Source organism: Bombus flavifrons, chromosome 7 (genome assembly GCF_040668555.2).
Source record: "Bombus flavifrons isolate JBK064 chromosome 7, iyBomFlav1_principal, whole genome shotgun sequence".
In the NCBI taxonomy this organism is placed as follows: Eukaryota; Metazoa; Arthropoda; class Insecta; order Hymenoptera; family Apidae; genus Bombus; species Bombus flavifrons.
In genome coordinates this window covers 16,112,078-16,133,095 of record NC_138448.1, presented here as the reverse complement: position 1 = coordinate 16,133,095, position 21,018 = coordinate 16,112,078, and the positions used below count along the sequence as shown (strand labels likewise).

Genomic DNA, 21,018 nt, shown 5'->3' with positions numbered 1-21,018 from the left:
CTGGAAATGCAATTTTCGCAATTGTCGTAATTAACAGCGATATATCGAAGAACCTTTCTCTCTTCAAAATTGCTGAGAATACTTACCAAAGCTGCCTGTTGAGGAATCGCTGCGATCCCACCGACGTTCGCTGGATTATAATAATTGGTTGGACTAACAGGCGGTGAAGGATAGGGCCAATAGAAAATTGGAGGCGGATAAGGTGCTGCAAACTGTGGTGGTCCACGCGGTAGCATTGCAGCAGCAGGTGGAAATATCGCGACTGGTGGTGGTGGCAACATCGTGCCTCCTATATCGAAAACAAAAGGAAGACAATCAACGTTGGATCAAGTTTATCCGACAAATAACGTTATGTCAACTGCATCACCGTTCAAAAGTTGGATAATCACGTAAACAGGAAATCGCATTTTTGATCGGTGCTATGAATGAGATTTACATTAATGATCTGAAAATTCCTCTGCTTGCGCGAAAGAGAAACTTTGAGATCCTAGAAAACGTAACTACGTAAGAAAAAAGAAAGTTAAAAGAACCCTCTTATGTAATCGCTTTGTTTCGGACTACTTCATTCAGTTAATTAACAATACGAGCCTGAAATATTACGGCAGCAAGCACGTACAATACTTTGATCGCGACAACTTGCTCCGTGGATTAATCGGTGAATAACTTTTCCGATAAAAAATTTAAAAAATAAGAAAATTCGACGTAACACCCATAGATTCTATGTATATACAAACGTAAGAAGAGTGCCCAACTATTAACCACACCGCGATCTGTGGTCGATGACATCGTGCAGAATATCTGAATATACTGATTATTTGCTTCGCTAATTTTATGATTCCAAGCTTGTAGTCTTTCATATCTGCTTTTCTATTCACGCGTGCCCGCAACCTGCACGATTTCACGATTAATTTGACGATTTTCTACGGTCCGTGCGAAACTTTTCCTATAAGAAACAATATTTCTCGTTTGATTTTCATTTGATTCTCTTCGGCAGGATTTTTACTTCGTGTATTCGCTCGGATCGTACAAAAGCACATCATCCAAAGGAATAATGATTTGGACTTGGCCTACCTGGAAGCACAGAAGTTAGTATTTGTAGATCCCGCTACCAAACAGCAATCGACACTGCACCATTGTAACACGATATATACGTATGTTTTATATATATGTAGCACCAACTTGCGATTTCGCCCCTCTGCCAAATCACCAAAATTCACTCTCCCTTTCTCATTCTCTCTATCTCTCTCTCTCTCTCTCTCTCTCTCTTCCTTCCTTCCTCTCTCCCTCTCTTCCCCAATATAGTAGAAGCCTTTTTGCGTGCGACCCTCGTTTCAGATAACAAAATATTGTTCAAATTCAATTTTATTTAACGTTTCTCAACTTTTCTCGTCTCTCAAGCTTTCTTTAATATTCGATCGATCGAATCTGTATTTTTTCTTTTTTTTTTCTCTTTTTTCTTTTTAGATCTGTGTGGATTCGTATCGCATCGAGGCATTTGCAGAAAAAAGAAAGAGACAAGACCGGGGAATCGAGGAATATAGAAGGAATATAAGGAATATAGAGCAAGGAAGTTGCTCGGTCTGAACGAAAGTCAAGGAAAATCGGAATGGATTACGTTAAAATTAGTTAAAACAGAAGGAGAACGAACGAAATTTAAAAACTTAAAGAAAATATAAATACGCGTGTCTAACCAAAAGCGAGCAAGTCTTAAATTAGACTACGATGTTAGATCTAATCACAGGCTTGCTCAACGCGATGTTAAAGGTCGACATGAAAATACTTATCGCCCTTCGAAGGTCGTGACTCTCGCGTCCTTTGAAAATGGGGAACAGAAGATGGATCGACCCAGGGATCAGAGGAGATAAAACAGAGCAACAGAGGAAGAGAGGAAGAACCTGTACGTGAACCAATGGAAATAAAGAAAAAGTAAAAGGAGAGAGGGGAAGAGAGATAGAGAGAGAGAGAGAGAGAGAGAGAGAGAGGAGGAAAAATTACGACACAGAAATCTCCAACTTGATCTGTAGACACCAAAGATACCTGCGAGCCCAGTGAAAAAAAATGTATAGAACGTAACAGGATAATGGTGGTCGTAATTTTCACAGATTACCACAAGAAGATTTCAAAATACCATTTTATACCACAAATAATTCCTTCGTATCGACCTCTACGATCTAGGCGATATTGCTAAATCCTTGCATTGTAAGAAAGAAATTTCTTAACTGTTATTTATTAATAATAAAACAAGAAAAATAGTAACGACTAGATTAAACACTAGTGTCTACGAAAATTACCACCACCAGGCGAGGTAATATAATCAGGGTAAGAGTCCACCAACCCGGCAAGCAAAAAGATATGTATGTCCACAAGGCACATTTATTAAACATGATCGATTCACCATCGATATAATCGTTGATATACAGAAAAAAAGTGTGTATACAAGGGTTAAAAAAAAGATTGGTATAAAATCCTGTCTGTTTGTGTTTTATGTGTATGTTTTCTAACGTTTACGTGTGCCTGTTGCATTTCGTGTATCCTGTGTATTTCTTGTTGGTTTCTATATGTGTCTATGTGTGTCCTATATCCCAGTATAGATAAAACGCAATCGGGGAAAAAACGTTCTTTCGTAATTCGGGTGGGGCTTGAGAAAAAAAAAAGAGAAGAAGCGTCGTACAGTGATGAACTCGTCCCGTTTTTTGTTACATCGCGAACAATACGCGTGAAGCTGGTACCGCGTCGTAATTATTAATTAACTTTCGCCAGGACAATCACGATTAGCCGTGAAAATTCGTAAGGTATGATTAGAGTGGTCTATTTCTCGGTGATAACTCCGGAGACTCTCGTCCTTTTCGTCAGTCTTTCAATTTCCAATCTTTCTAGATCGAATTTAATTAAATTTCATCTTGTTCGAAATCGATACAACAAGAACGCCGATCGATTAACTAGGATTCGTCATAAAAGAAAAGGGAGAAAAAAGATCTAGAGTGGAGCGAGAGTCCGATCCATGTTTCACCTGAATAGCCCATAAGAAAGTCTAAATGAATAATTAACAATGAACGTGCCGCTTATTATACTGTTTTAGTCTCAGCCTCCGAATAATAGCGACGATAGTGACGTACTGACAATGATAATAACTATTCACGACGATTAGTCAAAAATGTAAACTTGCAAAGGGGTGGGGAGGACGACACACTGTCAGTCACCAAGTTAGCGGATCACAAAATGCCAGAGACAACACATTCAACGCATAATGAGAGAGAGAAAAAGATATTATTATGCCACGACCTTTGATGGTGACGAGCTTTGGAGTTAGTACTTGGAACGATAATAATAGTAAATTAATAATGATAATGATGATGATAATAATACTAATACTAATAATAATAATAATAATAATAATATTAATAATAATAATGGTCAATAATAATAATAATAATAATAATAGTAATAATAATAATAATAATAATAATAATGACAAAAATAATGATAATGATAGTAATAATAATGAGGATGATGATGATGATAATAATGATAATGATGATGATGATAATAATAATAGTAGTAGTAGTAGTAGTAGTAATAATAATAATAATAATAATAATAATAATAATAATAATAATAACAATAATCTAAAATAAAAAATGCTACGTTTCCTTTTCACGCTCGTTCTTTATCCCTTCTCCTTTCGTTCCCTCTCACGCTCTCCCACTAATCTTGCTCTCCCCTTTGGTACCCCGCGGATAACGTGTATAATACGGCTCGTGTGAGTGCCCAGCGAAAGCCAATGGCAGGTAATACACAGTCGGACGACATTATGCAGTAATAGCATCGAGCGGTTCTCTGACACGTAGGAAATGGATTGCTCTTGCGTTGATACGTACATAACAAATGACGATCGATTAAAATCAAGTCGTTAACCGGATCATCCTCTAACCGGAAACTTCTATAATTACGAACTTAAACGTTAAGGAAAACTGATTAATTTCAGTTCTTTCAAATATAAACATGGTACAATTTAATTCAAACAGAAATGAGACAACGCGCTAAACGCGATAAGGAACATAGAAATTACGATATCGAAGTAACGAGCTAATACGACTTCTCCGGTTAACAGGTTGACGAAAGGATGAAACTTATTTTTATTTAATATGGTTAGAAGTGGCGTTGTCGCTGTTGGACTCGACCCTTCGAAGACTCTGTGTCTCTGATTGGCATAACTTACAATAGCAATCCTCCTAGCCGCTTCTGGCCTGTTAACGCATAACATTGTCCATTTGATGCACGCATGTGTCCTTCTTACGAGAAGGCGCATCTCTCGTACACCGATACAGCCGCAGTTATCGATAGTCGTAACTATTCGGTATGTATATCTAGTAGAGGAATCTCTGCGAGTGTCGAGCGTGTCGAGCGTGTCGAGAAATTCTTACGTACGTCTGTACGAATTCAATTACTATCAGTGGCCAATGGTAGTTTCAAATTTTGCCCAGTTAACGAAACATTGTACCGATACCGTAAGCAAGATTCAAGTATGCGGGAAGCTTGGAAACTTCTCGACACTCCCGACGGATACATTTCTTGATTATTCGCGTTTTAAAAACACACCAAGATGCGCCTCCACAGCAGCGACGCGAAATGGAGACTACGTAAATGTAAGAAGTCGAGGAAACGACTATGGATCTAAGGGACGTAAATCGCGACTCGTTTCTATCGGAGAAATTTCTGGTCTTTTCCAAGATATTATCAATCAATATAGGCAATGCATTCGATGCATTCGCTATTTGAAATAATAAATTCTCTGGAAAATTCTAACCGATGGAATTTATAAACAATCTTCGTCTCTTTTTAGTACGAATTCGAATATCTCTGTATCAATCTGTCATTAATCATTTTTACGATCAAATCGACCAATGAAATTTAGACACGGCCGACTCCCTTCTCCCCAAATCAAATATCATTCCCCTGATCTATAAATTACTGCATCTGTATATCCTTAGATCCATAGAAACGACTCTGAGAGTAAAATCAAATTGGTCCGTTTCGCGTCGCTCCGTTCAAATCTCTAAGATGTCTATTAATGCTATATAAAAGCAGACTCAGGAAGCCCGACATAAATAATATCGGCAGACTATATCCCGATTCTCGAGTTACATCAGTAAGATTGGAATGTAAAATGTGCACGACCCGAGTACCAAAGTACATGTTCGTCTCTTTACAGTTTCAGCCACTATATCGATACTTGACAATGTTTTTATTCCACGGACAAACAATCTCTATTCGCTTACACACGTGCGAACCAGCTTGCAAAGTATTCGTCGAACGTCGTACACACTTTGCACTGCAATTGTAACAACAAAACAAGACTAGGTGTATACCAAAGGTACTACTCAGTTCTATGTAATACGCTACCGTATCCTGTCAAACAGAGGGAGACGTTGTGCGAGAATTATAGGATTACGTGTAAAGATACGTACGAGGTGGGGGGCAGGGGGGCTGGGAACTGTCACAAGATGTATTATCAGATAGTCTATGTGCGTTATGATATGGAAAGGAATGCGACAATTATGGAAAGGGTCGGAGAGGGAAGCAAAGTTTTGGAAGGGGAAGAGAAAAAACCGACTAATATATAATGAACGTAATTACGCATTAGGGGGAAAAAAAAACAGAAAAAAAGTAACTCAACCCGTTACGTAAGTCTGTCGTCTCGTCGTAAACGATAGGTAACGAAGAAGGATATTACAGGTACTTGTATGCACGTCCCTCCACAAAACCACGACATGCAAACCAGTCATTTCTATGCCAGTGGACTTTATACTTTGGAGCAATAAGAACGATCATCGTGCGCGTCTCGTGCCGTTTCCATGGTTCATAGAATCGTTAATTCACGCTCTACGTTATCTGTATATGTATATATAAGTGCATGTAAAAAAATAAACAAAAAAAAAAAAAAAAAAAAGGAGAAGGAGAAAACGTATAGAGAAACGTGGCAAGAAAAAATCTGTGTAATCACTGGACAGCACTTCACGTTGCTCCGCGGTAACACCGAGATCGAGCATACAGAAAAACCATAATAAAGAGTAGTAGCGAAGGACGAAAGGCTACGGCGAGCTTCGCGATCACGTGGACTATTCTGGAAAAAAAGCTGTTTCGTAATGGCAGTAAAAATATCGATCGTCGTTTATTTCTACGGGATACGAACTTTCCACGTACGCTCGATGTCAGGCCCCTCGACACGCCTTTTCCTCCAATCGTTCCACCAATTCTACGGTATCACAAAAATATTAGAAGAGCATCGAGAAGAAGGTATACACCGCCGACACCAAGTTAAAAACATCACTAGCTACGACTCCTAGGTAATATATAATATAGCACGAAGATTTATATTTTCCTCCTTTTTACTAATTTCTTTTATTTTATCTTATGTTTTTATTTATTTTTCTTTTTTCTTCTTTTTAAGTGAGAAACGTTCGTCTGTTTTAATCAGGATTAAATTATCATGCAGAATAATATTTGGACATTGGTTTACTATTCCCTTTGGCCCCATTATCATTCTTATGACATAAGATGACAAGTCTTGTGCAACGTTTCGCCCGTTCTACGTTTGGTTTTCAGATATAAATTTCGTATTTTATTTGAAAATCGAGCTATGAGAACGAATAAAATTTCTACGATCAAGAGGGAATACTTACGGTGCCAATAACACTACCGTTGTCTAATATACATTCTTTTCTTCTTCGTGCTTTACGTACCGTTCACCAAACTCTCGTAATGTTTACACAACTAATCCAATCGACGAACGTATTTGCACCACCGCGGAACGTTCGCGTAAAAGCGCAACGTGACCGAGCATATTGCCTCGATTGGTTTTCCTGTTTCGAGCTCGAAATGTCCTCTACGCGGCACAGAGAAAAGCAAGTTCTCTTAGGAATGTGGCGAGGGCTAGAAATGGATTTGTGAATCTCGTCGTGGGACTTTTCTTATCGGTCACGTCGAATCGACTGGCTCAGGAAGCTCGCGCGCATTGCAATTGCAATCGAAATAATATCGTTTTGATGTGAAACTGCAATGTAACTTCAGGCTCTTGCTTAGAAAGAAAATGAAAAGAATTTTTATCCTAAACATGGACGTGCGTAAAGTAGATGCCGCGTAAAGAAGAAGCTACTCTGCGTGAATTAGAGCTTAAAAACCGATAACATTGGATGGAATGTCCATTTACTTATATCCCTAATAAAAATATTTCTAGCAAAATATATAAATCATTCTTATATATATATTTATATATATGTATATGTCTGCGTTTATATTTCAATTTCTGTTAATATATATATATATATATATATTTATATATACATATATATATATATATATAAATCTATTATCTGTATATATTTACATGCGCGTATAAATTCCGAAATCTACGAAAGAAATGAAATTACGTCCTAAGGCGAACAGTTCATAATTCATGATTCACGTTTTAAGGCACTTTACTAAGCACATGTCATATACGACAAATTGAAAGAACAACTCCTATAAAGTACAAGAACACGTATAACAAAGAGAAAGAGAAAGATACACAGTCACTTCCTGACGATATATTCTGGCCCATGTAACGCGACCATCGAAAAACTCATACGTCGTGTAAGGAAATGACATAAAGAAAAACACTCTAAGTACTGCTGCTCAATTAAGTATCAAAAAAAAACCATCTCTGAAACGATTATATATATATATATATATATAGATATATACATGCATATATAGATATATATATATATATGCATATATAGATATATATATATACACATGCATATATAGATATATACATGTACATATATATAATGATTAAATATATATGTATATATCTCTAGTAAAAGGAATATATATTTATATATCTTTAATTCGAGGGCAAACGATCTCTAAAATAACTGACTCTAAAATAACACAATAATATGAAAAGAAGGTTTGCACAGAATATCATGCGGAATGTCGTCTGTAAATAGTAGCCTTGGACACAATAGCATGTATCGTATATATTCGTAGAAGAATAAATCGTCCATCGTAGTAATCGTACAACGCTCTTTCACGCAGTAACGATGCAACTGGAATAAATTTGCCCGTCACTCGCGCGGCAAGTAAATGTCTCAAAATCACAACCTCTCGTTGCAACGACTACGAGAAACGTACGAAGGAACGAATAATTATTGGTCCATATTGGCCGATCGATTCTTGTTCAAATCCAACCTACAATGTAGAAAAGTACATAGAGGAGAGATGCATTAAGAAGAAGACACATCGTTCGTCCGCTGTGTTTAGAACGATTATCATCGATACTAGCGGCTTAACCTATCAAATCTGAGGATAAAATTGAGCAGGATAAGGCAAGCCCGGTGCCGCGGCTGGAGCTTGCGCGTGAAATGCGGTCGCTGGTGTGTGCCACGCGGCACGTTTCGCGACTGTGCTTGATGTATCGGGTGGGAAAGCGGTTTCCCAAGTTCTCTTCAGTCCCATTATAGCGGCCGGATTAATGGGCGCAGCCTGAACGATAGGTGTCAGGAGACCATGCGGTGCCGGTGCACGTAAAATAGGGATTCGAGAGGGTACGTTAAAAAGTAAGAAGGGCGCCGGCGCGGGTTGTTGAGCGTGAAGCGCCGCAGCAGCCGCGGCGGCGGCGGCTGCTGCGGGAGGTGCCATTGCATAGGCAGGAATCTGATGCTGAGGATTCGGTCCCGGTAGAGCGAGCGTCTTAGTCGTAGCTGACGAAGTTGGGGAAGCAGGAGTGGTAGAGGTAGGTGGTGGATTCGAGGCTAGAGCCATTAGCCAAAAGTCTTGATTTCGGATTGCCTGCGCTTGAACCTGAGCTTGAGCTTGAGCCTGCACTTGTGCTTGGGCTTGAGCCTGTACTAACGCGTGAATGTCCCAGAGGGGGGGTTGCGCCGTCGGTACCGGTACCGGTACCGGCGTCGGCGGAGGCGGATGTGTCAAAGTTGCAGGAGTTTGTGTGGTCAACGTACCGGGTGATAGCAGAGCCTTGGTTGACGCTGGAGTTACTGCACCTGTCAATACCAGATTCATGTCATCCCCACTGCACTGGAATACTTCGATGTATCGCTGTTTCTTGCCGTATATCATATACCGATGATGTCGCTGCGACGCGCATGCGTACGCCGAACTTTCGCTGTCCATTTGAATAAACGCTTCGCCGGATGGCTGACCCTGAACGAACGAACAGAATGTACATCGGTTACTGATTTCCAAAGAATCGAACGTAGTTACGACACAGAAGGAGGAACGCGTGTACGTACTTGAGCATTGTAAACCATATGAACACCCTGGTAGACAATATTCTTAGAATGTTCGCCCATGAACTCGAGGATGTGTTCGACAAGAGCTTCGTATGGAAGACCGCGCAATCTAACGCAATCTTTACGCGTGCCAGACGTGATAATATGTTGTGGAAGTATGGGAGGAAGTTGTGGAATAGGCGGCGTTGGAAGTACGATCTGTTTCGGATCAATCGCTCTATTCAAAACCTGTAAGTCACCAAATCAATATTCACGTGTGTTTACCTCCTTTCCTTATTTTTCTGCCCGCGTGATTTCTATTTACCTGTTGCACCTCGGCAATCGTACTTCGAAAAAGTTCTATATACCGGCTACCAATGCAATCTCTGTGTTTACTTAAGGCCTTCACTGCGTCTTCTTCCTTAGCAAAAAGAACAAACGCGTCTCCAGTTGCCCTACCATCCGGCTTCTTCACAAATAAAACTCCATCTTCTCCATCCAATACATGACAGGGCTTTTGCCCTGACAAAAAGAAGTCCAACTGTGAAAAGTAACGCATAAAATGAGAACAGAAATAACGATAGACCATGCGATTAACTCTTTATACGTACCACTTGTTTAGCAACACAATCATAAGGCAGGCCTCTCATTCTAACGATAACTTGAGCTCCTCTAGATAAAAATGCATGAGCTTCCCCGCTAGTTCCTCCAGCAACGCCAACAAAATCCTCTCCAGATGCCTTGTATACTTCTATGTACCTTCCACCCATATGGTGTTTGTGTCTTTTTAACGCCATGTCTCTATGTTCTTTGTTAACAAATCGTACTAGTGCTTCTCCGTTACGTCTTCCCATAGGACTTAAACACAGAGCTACACCACCCCTGTAAGACGATATTTTTATAATAAAAGCTAATGTACCGTTTACATGCTTAGAACAGAATAAACATACAAATTATATGGATTATGATTGTAATTTTGAGAATCATTGGCATATATTTATATAGCACGCAAGATTCATGACCTGAGATAGTATTTATCATTGCGTATGAGAAAAATAAATAACAAAAAAATATATTAAACCGTTGCTTACACTACTTTTTAGAAAGTAAACACTAGCATTTGAAAACTCACATAATCATCCATATTCGCATTTACATATTGAATATAAATCTTTACCTTTGTTATATGGATCCAAGTGGCTTGTGTGCAAATACCATGACAGTTATTACAATGTACTTTATCAAGATCTTCGACCTTAAGTCTATTATTCATAAATTTCACTTACTTGGCAACATTTAGGCCACGAAAAAATTTTGCTATGTCCTGGTCCGATGATTGCCAAGGAAGACCTCTAGCTCTTACTACACAGCCATTGTCAACTTCTTCATCTTTTGAGCTATGGAAGGACATCGTAGGATTAGTAATATACGTTTCACTGATAAGAAGAAAAAATTACATATCAAAGATAACTCACCATATACCAGGTTCTAAAACAATATTAACTGTTTCAGGATTTTGGAAGACGTGACCTGTAATAAAAGCAATATAATGAAAACCATGAAAATGCAAATATACATTGAAGTGAATGATTGAACGCATTCTGATAACACTCCAAACAACAAAAAAAGGAATAAAACAATGATTAACCTTAGAAATCAATGACGCTTATGCATCGATTATAACCATGATTCGCATTGATCCAAAATACGATTATAACATTCGACATACGAGGATTTAAATTCATTAAAATTTATCCGATATATTCGTTTGACTCAAAAAAGTAGATCATCGATAAATTTTAATATGCGTAAGAGAAGTTTTTATTAGGCATGTATGATTAAAACCGGAAAAATGAATTCTCCCGCGAAAAATGTAACTATCGTTCCGGTGTCACCAACTGCCTACCATCTGCGTTTTCTTTGTAATCCTACACCGACAAGTTTGTCTCCGATTTCTCAAGCTTGAGCAAAATGCTCATTTTCGATTTGCCTACTCGGTGCAACGTGTCAGCAGTCTTTCGAAGTCTTTTCATATCTCATGAATCGAAACTTTTCTTCCATCATAATTCGTACCCCTCCATAAAATATTTCTTCAAACCGGAAGTACGATACAATGAAGAGAGAAAGAAAATTTTCTTCGCGATCCGATGTTTACGGATGACACAATACAGAATTCCACGAAAGGTACAACAAGCGTCAAACATTTGCAAAATAAATGCGTGCGATCGTGCCTTGAAACAACTAATAGGCAGTCGTTGCTTATTACACACGCACGCACTTGTCACAGTGGCACGTGACATGTACTTACAAGATTGAAAATTAAAGTCAGTTTGAGTTGAGCACCATTGTGATAAGGAGTATATTATGACCGTCACTGCTTATAGCATTACACAGCTTGACCCGCACTCGTAAACCGTGAACACATATAAGGGGCCAAATGTATGGATTTGAACGTATACACTACTCTGTCGCCCGGTTCGTGCTATCTTTTTATTCTCTCTTTCTGTCCGTTTCACGTTTGCTCTTACTGGCATTTCTTCGTTTGCGTACAACGCAACCGAAGCTATGTAAGTAAAATTTGAAACGAAACGATTTCGAATAATATTATGCAGTGACCGCCATATCTACAGTATGAATATACAAAAAATGCAACTTTCATACAGCTTTCATTTCACTTATACAGTGTGGACTGTTTGTAAAAGTTATTAAATACATTTGTCTTTCGATACGCTTTATAATTTCGTATTAAGCTATAAATATTCTGTAATACAGGAAAACGTACAGTTCATAAGGTAACTTCAATTACCAGTGAAAAAATATAGAATTTCAAAGTCGTATCGATTCATATATCATGGTTGCATGCCATTCAACATTTCATTATGTTATGTACAATTACATTAATCAGTTGAAAATAGCCGAGCTTTTCTTAAGGTCGAGACACGCAAAATATTTTTTTGCATACGGTATGACATATCATAGAAGGAACTCGCAACTTCTTCAAAAAAATATCACCTTGAATAATTTCGTGGCCTTGTTTATTATGGATAAAAAGGGAAAGACTTCTGATATAGCCACGTGCCACTGTAAAGTAACTTAAAAACAGAATTGCATTAATCTCCAAAATCGTGATTATCTACAATACTTTCAGGATTAATGAAAAATTTACATGATCGTAACTAGGCACCAAACTACATTTACTATGTGTGTAAATAATACGAGGTATAAGTATGTTCTTCACTTGTGTGTATAGTTCACGAAAGATAGGACGTATCGTACGTGAACCTTAATCTTTGTTGAGAAATAATTAAAAGCTACTTTTTTTTCTTCGTCAGATTGGTTCGTTAATTAGAAGAAAAATAAAAGAAAAAAAACTCATATTATCAGTGGTGAAAATAAATTAGATATTTTGTTCTTATCTTTTTTCTTATTGCGAGTTGCATGTTGCACTTGAACTCGAAAAATTCACAAAGATTCCTTAGTCGACGACTTACCATCTTTTATCATCCTCTGTATTACACAGATCATATCTTGTATTTCATGCACATAGAACTCGTTCTCGGTATCTAACGGTAGGCCAAAATCTGATATTCGCCAGTCAAGGATAAATTTTCAGCTTTAACATAACAATAATTCATGTACCGATAACACGAAACGTAGATTGCAATAATCGCCTTTACGTAAACGTCCGACATGTATCGAGATATCGAGTTGCTATGAAAATTGTAAATTAACTCGTGATACGATTGTTATTTCTAATCTACCTGATTAAAATGATATAGATTAGACAAAAATATCACGAAAATATCATATACTGATAAGTCATAGGTTTCTACGAGAAACAGAAATTTTCAGATTCACGCGAGGAGGATGCGAGCCTGTTGAAAATGACGAGAAATCGAACAAAGTTGTTACGCGCATAATTATTCACATATCTCAGTTGGTCGTCGCCGGGCTGTTGCCAATATCTTCGCAAGCATGACCTTTAAACCGTGTTCTGCGCGTGATAAGACTGCCTTGATTACTTGGTGGGACTTTCTTAAGTTATTCGACTGATATTGGCAGTACTTGATTTTGATTTCATCTGTCTTCATCTCAAATTTGAAAAAATCAAAAACAAACACAGGGTGTCTAACTAATCGTAATAATTGAATAAAATCCTCTGTGATACGAGGAGAAATTATTTAATCTTTGTTTATAAAGTTCGAAGATTTTCACGAGGATGGAAAACCGTATAGATAAAGGATTAGAGTAACCCGCGCCACGGTATTTCCGAGTCACATAATTTCATACTTATTTCTAATTGAAATATTTTAAGAAATCGCCGATTGATACGGATAATGCAAATCAAAATTGTCGATCGATAGCGACACGACACTGAGATCGATCGATATTTGTCTATATTGTATCCCCGTCAGCCACAGGTGGTTTTGTTTTATTAACGACAGACTCGCCATACATACGATAATACCGTCGTAGTCTCGACTCGCGCTTAATATTCAGAATTTATTAGATTCACGGCAGGTAGCCATCTGCATTACGAAAGATTATTTCCCTTTTTGGATTAAATCTCACTTATGGATATATGCGATTTCTACAGCTTTCACATAAACGAAAAAGAACATGAAATAAAGAAGCGATTAAACCGATATGTATCAATATACATATAACCATATGTAAAGGCAGACTTTTTACTTTAATCTCAGAGAAACAAAGAAAGATAAATGTGTTATATATACTACATACGAGTATATGCATAATAAATGCCTGCTATTACTAATATCCACGTGTGTTAAAAAAGAAGGGACATAAATTATTATGTAATAATATTACAATTAACAAGTCCTTTTTCAAAATAAATCTCTCATCGAATAAAAACGTGCAACGAAATGAAATCATACAGATCCACGAATAGATCTTTCAACGCGTATACATGCTAAGAATAAGGAAAACATACCTCAGGCTTAGATTGCAATTTATATTTCGGAAAATTATGAGATCAGAAATGCTCTTGTTTGTCTGATACACGAAGACCGAGACAGTAAATAATTACACACTTTCGCACATTATTCAAAAGTTTGCTCCGCGATGATTAAACACATTCGAGGAAGTGACTTATATTTTGTTATATTCGAATATATGCTGGACTGGTAGGAGCGCGATTAGCACGATATGTATACCCTCCACTCGCTTATAGACTGACTTTACGCCAAGCAACGCAGCGGCTAGTTCGTCGTCAGGTTCGTCGAATATGTTGGATTCGAGTTCTGTCGCGCCGCCTAACGGCCGCACGCCTTGGAATTCTCGTTTCGACCATAGTCGTCGCCTTAAGGCAGTCGTACTGTATCGAAAACTAAACTTTCCAACTTTGAACAACGAATGCTTCGCATGGGACGACCAACCGTGTATTAAAAATTCGCTACGCAATTCTACCGACGTATTCGCGACATGTAACTCTTAATACGCTTCTGTATTATTTTCCTCCTTCTTTTTTTGTTTTTATTTTTTTTTTTTTTTTTTTTTAAGTGTGGGAAGTTTCACATGCCTAAAATTCATCGAAATATTTTCGTGCCCTGACTCCTCAAGAGGAAGTAATTTGATCCTATGACCGTACATCTGTTGCAGGGTACGCTGCACCAAGATAAATGATTATGCGGACGAATATAGAAGACGACGTAAAAATCGAATAACTTTGTTTTTAATAAAACTTGTAAAAGGATACATTCCATCATCTCTTGTATTCCAAATGTCGAGAGCTCTCCATGGGTAGAGTAGCAAGCAACGAATTCCTTCCGGAGATCGTGAAAGAGGGTATAATGTTCTGGCAGGTTGATGTCTTTGTTGCAGGCTTCTGGATGTAAGCATTGTCTCATCGGCGCCTGGCCGTCTACGACGAAACGTGGTGCGGAACCGGACGTCACGCACGACATGGCGGACCACCATGCTTCGAACTTTTATTAAAAATGAATATTTTCTTTTTAATATCTCACACGAATTTGAATTGTACGTGTATATTCTTCCATATTCTCTTTATCGTTTATCAGGCTATAGATACAAATGGATCTGCGCATATTGCGTTCATATATGCATATATTTCAACGATCTGGAAACATTTTCAAATTTTCTCGATAAAAGATATACATAATCACCTTCTCGATAGCTTGCTCCAGAGGAATTCCGTGCTCTCGAAGATTTCTTTCGGATAACGCCGGAGCGTGTGCCAACGCTACTTCGCTGATGACTCCACTACTTCCGGCAATCGCCGGATTGTCGCTACCGGTTCCAGGAGTACAACTTTCGTCCATTACCATCGGTCGTACAATATACTGTTGCCTTCCCATTACCTGTAAAAAATTCACAAATAATGTATTCGCAAATAATTAAACGCATAGCATTTCCACTGAAACATTTCTCGTGACAAATTTTAGTCAAATAAAAAAGATGTAAATAATAATTCGCTAAAATATTTCATGCAAGATTCGGTGATACGTTGATGTTTCAATAACATGTCTAAATCAAAAATGTTTAGTGTATATGTTGTGTCGTTCGATCGAAAATAGATAGAACGTATTATACCGATAACAGAGGCCAGTAATCTCGATGCATTGACAGCATATATATGACACACGCGCCAGTGACTATACAACGCGTGAAGCTCGAACTACGATCTACACGGTTGCATATACACAGGGGTATATCGATAAAACGAGCAACAAAGATTTATTGTCAGCGTTTACCTGATATTTCCATTTTTACAAGCAACGAATAGTTCGTTAATTTACGGGCTGTGACGTCGTGGCCATGAGTAATCGTAATACCAATAACAAACTGCATCGCCCTTTTCGTCCTTGTTTATATAAGAACTGAACCCTAAATCACCTTCATATCGAGAAACAACGATTATATCGGACGCGAATGTTCACCAAATAGTCATGTAGAAAACATTATACCTATGCTGTACGAAGAACTTTCTCTAAGGAATAGCTTAATGGTTGTAGCAACAACAAGAACCATACGTAGATATCTTTATTATACGTTCGATAAGTTAATTGTATATTATCTATATCGTTATTTTATCCGTATGTAATGTGTAATTGGATAGTTTTGGGTGTAGTTGATTGATCATTCGGATGCTTGGATTTATTTCTAACGACGGAGTAAGAAGATTGATAACGATTTTTAAATAAAACATTCCTATTCGCTTTTGACCGCTTATATAAAAGCCTCGCTATGTCTCGCAACGTAGCATAGGATTATCTAAATGAGTTTAAAAATGGCATACTACGCGTCTTGGTAATTGTACAATAAATCGTTAATTATGACTAGGAATTTAGAGTAATTACTCGTATCACGCGAAGGACGGTAAAGACTTGGAAATAAGCATTGGAAAAAAGAAAAAGGAATAATAATAATGTATCGTAAACAACCGATTTCAGCATTCTATTCGGCAAATCGTTACGCCTTCAAACTTTTACCGCGTTTCGAATACGAATAGAAAGTAACGACCAGTTGGAAATGAAAACTTTTTCATCGAAACGGACTGAACAATGCGAACGCCGAATCGGATTTCTCAATTCTAAAAGAACACGAAAAACTTCATCGTGTCTAGTTTTGAGATACGATCGTTAATTAGCTATACGAGACGCGTCGGGGAGCGTTAAACGAAAACATTGCGTAAAGAAAGGATTACGTAAATCGTCGCTCTTTAATAAATAAGAACACGCAAAAATCTCAACAACGAAACACCGAAGAACGCTATGGAAAACATTTTCGTTCAAAGTTTTCCATTACGAATTTTCAGTTATACTTGTAATTTCATCACGGATCAAGACATCGTTGACTCTCGAAGTTCTTCGTCGCTTTATGCTCGAACATTGCTATCGTTGAGAAATATATCTTTTTAATAGATTTTGAACTACAGTGTGCTTTCATACGGAGACGTTCAACGTAAAATATATCGCAAAGCACGCAACGTCGGGGTGCGTTTATCGAAGTCCATAGCTAAATGCACGTTCGAAGACGTCACACACAGCAAGAAACTTAATAGGCAGGTTCTTCGAGGCAGGGTTAACGGATCAAGGTAGTTTGATGTCGAGCGAGCCATCGTCCCGGATTATCTCCGTCGATAAAGCTTCGTCGCGTAACTCGCAACGTAAACTATACGTAAGCAAACCAGTATCATACATATTTACGTAAATGTTAATTATTAGCTATTAATTATATAGTCTTACGTAGTCACTGGTTCGAAGATTAAAAATGTCACACTCGAGGCGATCGAAAATTTTCCTATGAAACTCGAAGATTCTCTCCCATGTTAATAAGTCGATGTTTGTTAAACGTGCAAAATAGCCAACGTGAAAGGTTTAGCGTATTTTTAGAAGATAGAAGGACGTTCGCGTTGCGTTTTGTGTATCTTTGGTTTAAGCTCCTAATTCTAGAAGAATTTTTCACAGCAAATTCAGAGTAAAATCTTCGTAGTTACCTGTCTCGGATAAATCGTGTCTTTTGAAAATCGAAACGGTGCCTCTTCGGGCATTTTGTTCGACCACCTACTCGTAACTTATTTCTACATTGAATTCTTTTCTTCCACGCTTCTGCGATAGGTTCTTATTTTCAGGAATTCATTATCTTAATAATGTAACGACGCCGTGGCAGAAATTTTGTATACGTAATACAGACTATATCTACATGTACGAACCTTGTAAATATTCATATTTTATAAATACGGCGTATGTAGAAACGTTGTTTCACCTATTTGGCACGTATTGTGTATGCGATATAAATGCAAAGATCTGTGTACCAATGATCAGACTCTGATAATGAGATTCAGGTTTTCGAACGGAGATTAAGAAAGGAACGATGATATTTTAAGATTAGAAATTGTCCTCGAAGGACGGACGAAGAGACTGTTCCGTTCGAGTGTTTCAAGGTAAGCTATCACCTTGGCAAGGTGTGGGCCGAGAAGGTGGCTTTTTCGAGACCTGTTCTCGACCCAAACGTTCTTGACCCAATACGCCGATGAAGAATTTTATTGCAGAGATTTTTGTTTTAAAGGATTTCACGCTTTTAAACGTCCGTCTTCGGTCCTGATCGAATTTCCGAGCGCCCTACGAGTCGAAGTAGATATTTAAGAGAATAACAAATTCAGCGGCAATGCAACATTTCTTCTAAACGTAGATATACGCGTATACGTGAATAGTCGTGGATAGGGAAAAGAAGATAAGAAAATTTTAGATTAAAACGCGCCGAAAAAAAAGAACAAAGGTGACAATATGTGTACACGGTGGCTGGTATTTAAGGTGTGACAAGTCGGAACGTCTGTTGTGCGCGAAGCAACAAGGGCATAAACGTGAAGCGTAAAATGCGATTCGAGGCGAACTCATAAATTGCAAATAGAACGAGCGCAGTCGAGGAACGATATTTACCGGGGTAGGAACGGGGCAAGCGGTCAAAAGTCGCGATTTGCGTTGCTTACAGAGGAACTCACTTGCCCTCGTCGAGGACGACGAAAACAGTACGAGAGCAACAAATTCCTTCGTAAGAAAAGAAAGTCTCGTACGTCGTACACGTACGATAGAACACGATGGAATCGACGTTAAATAATCGTACTGTATAATTCGATTAAAAAATGTTAATGGGATAGTATAAAAATACCTAACCAGTTTGTAATTTTCTGTAGAAATTTGATAGATTTTTAACGACGTATTTTTAAGAATTTGAACGATGTTCTACCGTGTTAATGTATTCTTTTTTTTTTTTTTTTTCGTTTCTTTCGTCGTATATCTTTCATTCCTTCGATACAGGTTTTACGTTTTAATTCACGCTAGTCCTAGCGTCGATATCTCGAAAAACAGCTTCAACTACTATATTCAACTATCGTAAAGGCGAAGGTAAATATAAGGTGACCCATTAAGATATAAATATTCGAGAAGAAAAGTTGTCTCTCCGTCTATAAAACAATTCTCTTGGAAAGTTACATTTATCGTTACTACGAGCCGCTCGAAAGTTAATCGGTTGAACGGCTTTGTGCACGTTTCAGACGCGCAGGATAATCGAGATTATTATTTCAATCCCATGGTCGAGTGGGGACAGCGGGGCAGGGGATTTCAACGTCCGCTAAGCTCTCCTCGAATCTTTTTTCCCACAGAATATATTACGTCTTAGCGGTATTTGCGAGACTGCGACGCGACGACGTCGACACAAAGAGGGAGAAACTATGGAGGGAAGAGAAAAAGGTGGTTTCGGAATGGTGGACCGGAATGGGGCGGTCGGATGCGAATAACAGGCTGCGCGCGTAATATCTAAAGTCCAGGAAACCAAAGAAAATAGAGGAAGAACGGAATAATGGAATAGCTGTTCCGAACGTATGCACGGCCGAGTAAATATCGAGCGTTTGCAAAACCAGCGAACGCGATGAAAATTCATGTTTCGACCTCGTACGACGTACAACGACTTGCCATTGTATTTACACATTTTGAACATTCCGAGCGTTCGTCATAGAAAACTTTTGCAAATATTTCGTGCCAACTACGCGGAACTTTTTTGAAAGCCTATCAGCAATGTAGCGAGACACGATTATCGTCGCTTTGTTTCTTTTTTCTTTTTTTTTTATTTATTGAAATTTACAATCAATTCTCGCATTGAGAATTTTCAGTAATTTTTCTGGCGTGGCGCAGTGACACGGCTAATTATTTATAATGGTTAATACTTATTATAGATAAGTATAATTTACAAGTATTTGTTATAAGCAGGTAAATATTATTTAATAGATAAATAAGTATTATTTAGTATAAATATCTAATTAAATCTAGCGTTTAGGTCTAGCGTGTTTAGTTAGTAGTGTCTCTTCAGCCTGCGTCGTCGCTTTGTCGATGAAGTTTGATACTTTGATGCAAGATACAGTTTACCGTAAACATCTTGCAAGATCCATAGGCAGAATGAATTAGCGTTCAAGCTGATTCTACAAAGTACGTATATCGGGACTCGATATAATGGATAATTGTTTGTTCAAATATTTTCCTGACTTCCGTGAATAGGTACGTTATCTCGAAGTTTCTATGTAGCTACATAGGAAGATACGTGTCAAGATTTACCAACGTAACCACGAATGTAGTCGAATTTCGTCATAGAGCCAACCAAAGTTCAAAGTGTTTTACATAACGTCAAATTTTCATTGTATCTAGAAAGGTAGGGTCGACGAAACGTCACACGCGATGAATTAATACCGGAGCATAGGTATTTTAGGAGGAACCATAGGGAATAACGCACAAGGAAACAAACGGCAAAGGGTCAAGCCTATAAATTAATGCCGCTCGTTACAGTTCGACTCGAATGATCGACTTCAAGCACCGGAAACGAATCACGACAGCCGAGTTACGCAAGCGTTCTTCGGACGAATTACGTTGCGATTAAATTAGAATCGAATAGAACGATAGTGGAAACGAAAGCTTTTCCAAGAGATCTTGAATCTTCCAACGCCAGGTACAAGAACCAGATTCGCCAATTTCCAACTTTTAGTTTCCAGTTCAACTACGAGGAATATATAAGATGCTTAAAAAGGAAACGAAAAAGCGAGAACGTTGCCTCTTATTGGGATATTAATTACCGTGATACGTTCGTCGTGGCGTCCTTTGTCAGATAGAATTCTAATCTAAAAAATACAAACAGTTGGAAAGAATTTCATCAGGATCGCTAAATATTCTTTCTCGTTCATTTCGCGTCGCGAGCGCATAATTTTGTGGTGTGT

At 38.1% G+C, this 21,018-nt stretch overlaps 1 protein-coding gene across 3 annotated transcripts in view; it reads right to left on the bottom strand.

Moving 5' to 3' along the window:
• Positions 1-21,018, bottom strand: part of LOC138181567 (RNA-binding protein fusilli-like) — a 28,997-nt gene that overhangs the window by 3,537 nt on the left and 4,442 nt on the right. Inside the window, exons 2-11 of one of the 3 annotated variants that reach the window (XM_069116492.1) lie at positions 15,422-15,616; positions 14,995-15,223; positions 12,767-12,856; positions 10,751-10,805; positions 10,562-10,672; positions 9,887-10,157; positions 9,601-9,816; positions 9,297-9,524; positions 9,006-9,207; positions 87-289 (exon numbers count right to left, since the gene is read on the bottom strand). In XM_069116492.1, coding sequence (XP_068972593.1) covers positions 87-289; positions 9,006-9,207; positions 9,297-9,524; positions 9,601-9,816; positions 9,887-10,157; positions 10,562-10,672; positions 10,751-10,805; positions 12,767-12,856; positions 14,995-15,223; positions 15,422-15,616 — 1,800 coding nt within the window. Of the gene's footprint in view, positions 1-86; positions 290-6,648; positions 6,887-7,872; positions 9,208-9,296; positions 9,525-9,600; positions 9,817-9,886; positions 10,158-10,561; positions 10,673-10,750; positions 10,806-12,766; positions 12,857-14,994; positions 15,224-15,421; positions 15,617-21,018 lie in introns of those variants that run through there. The other 2 variants (XM_069116494.1, XM_069116491.1) reach the window with 2 other exon arrangements.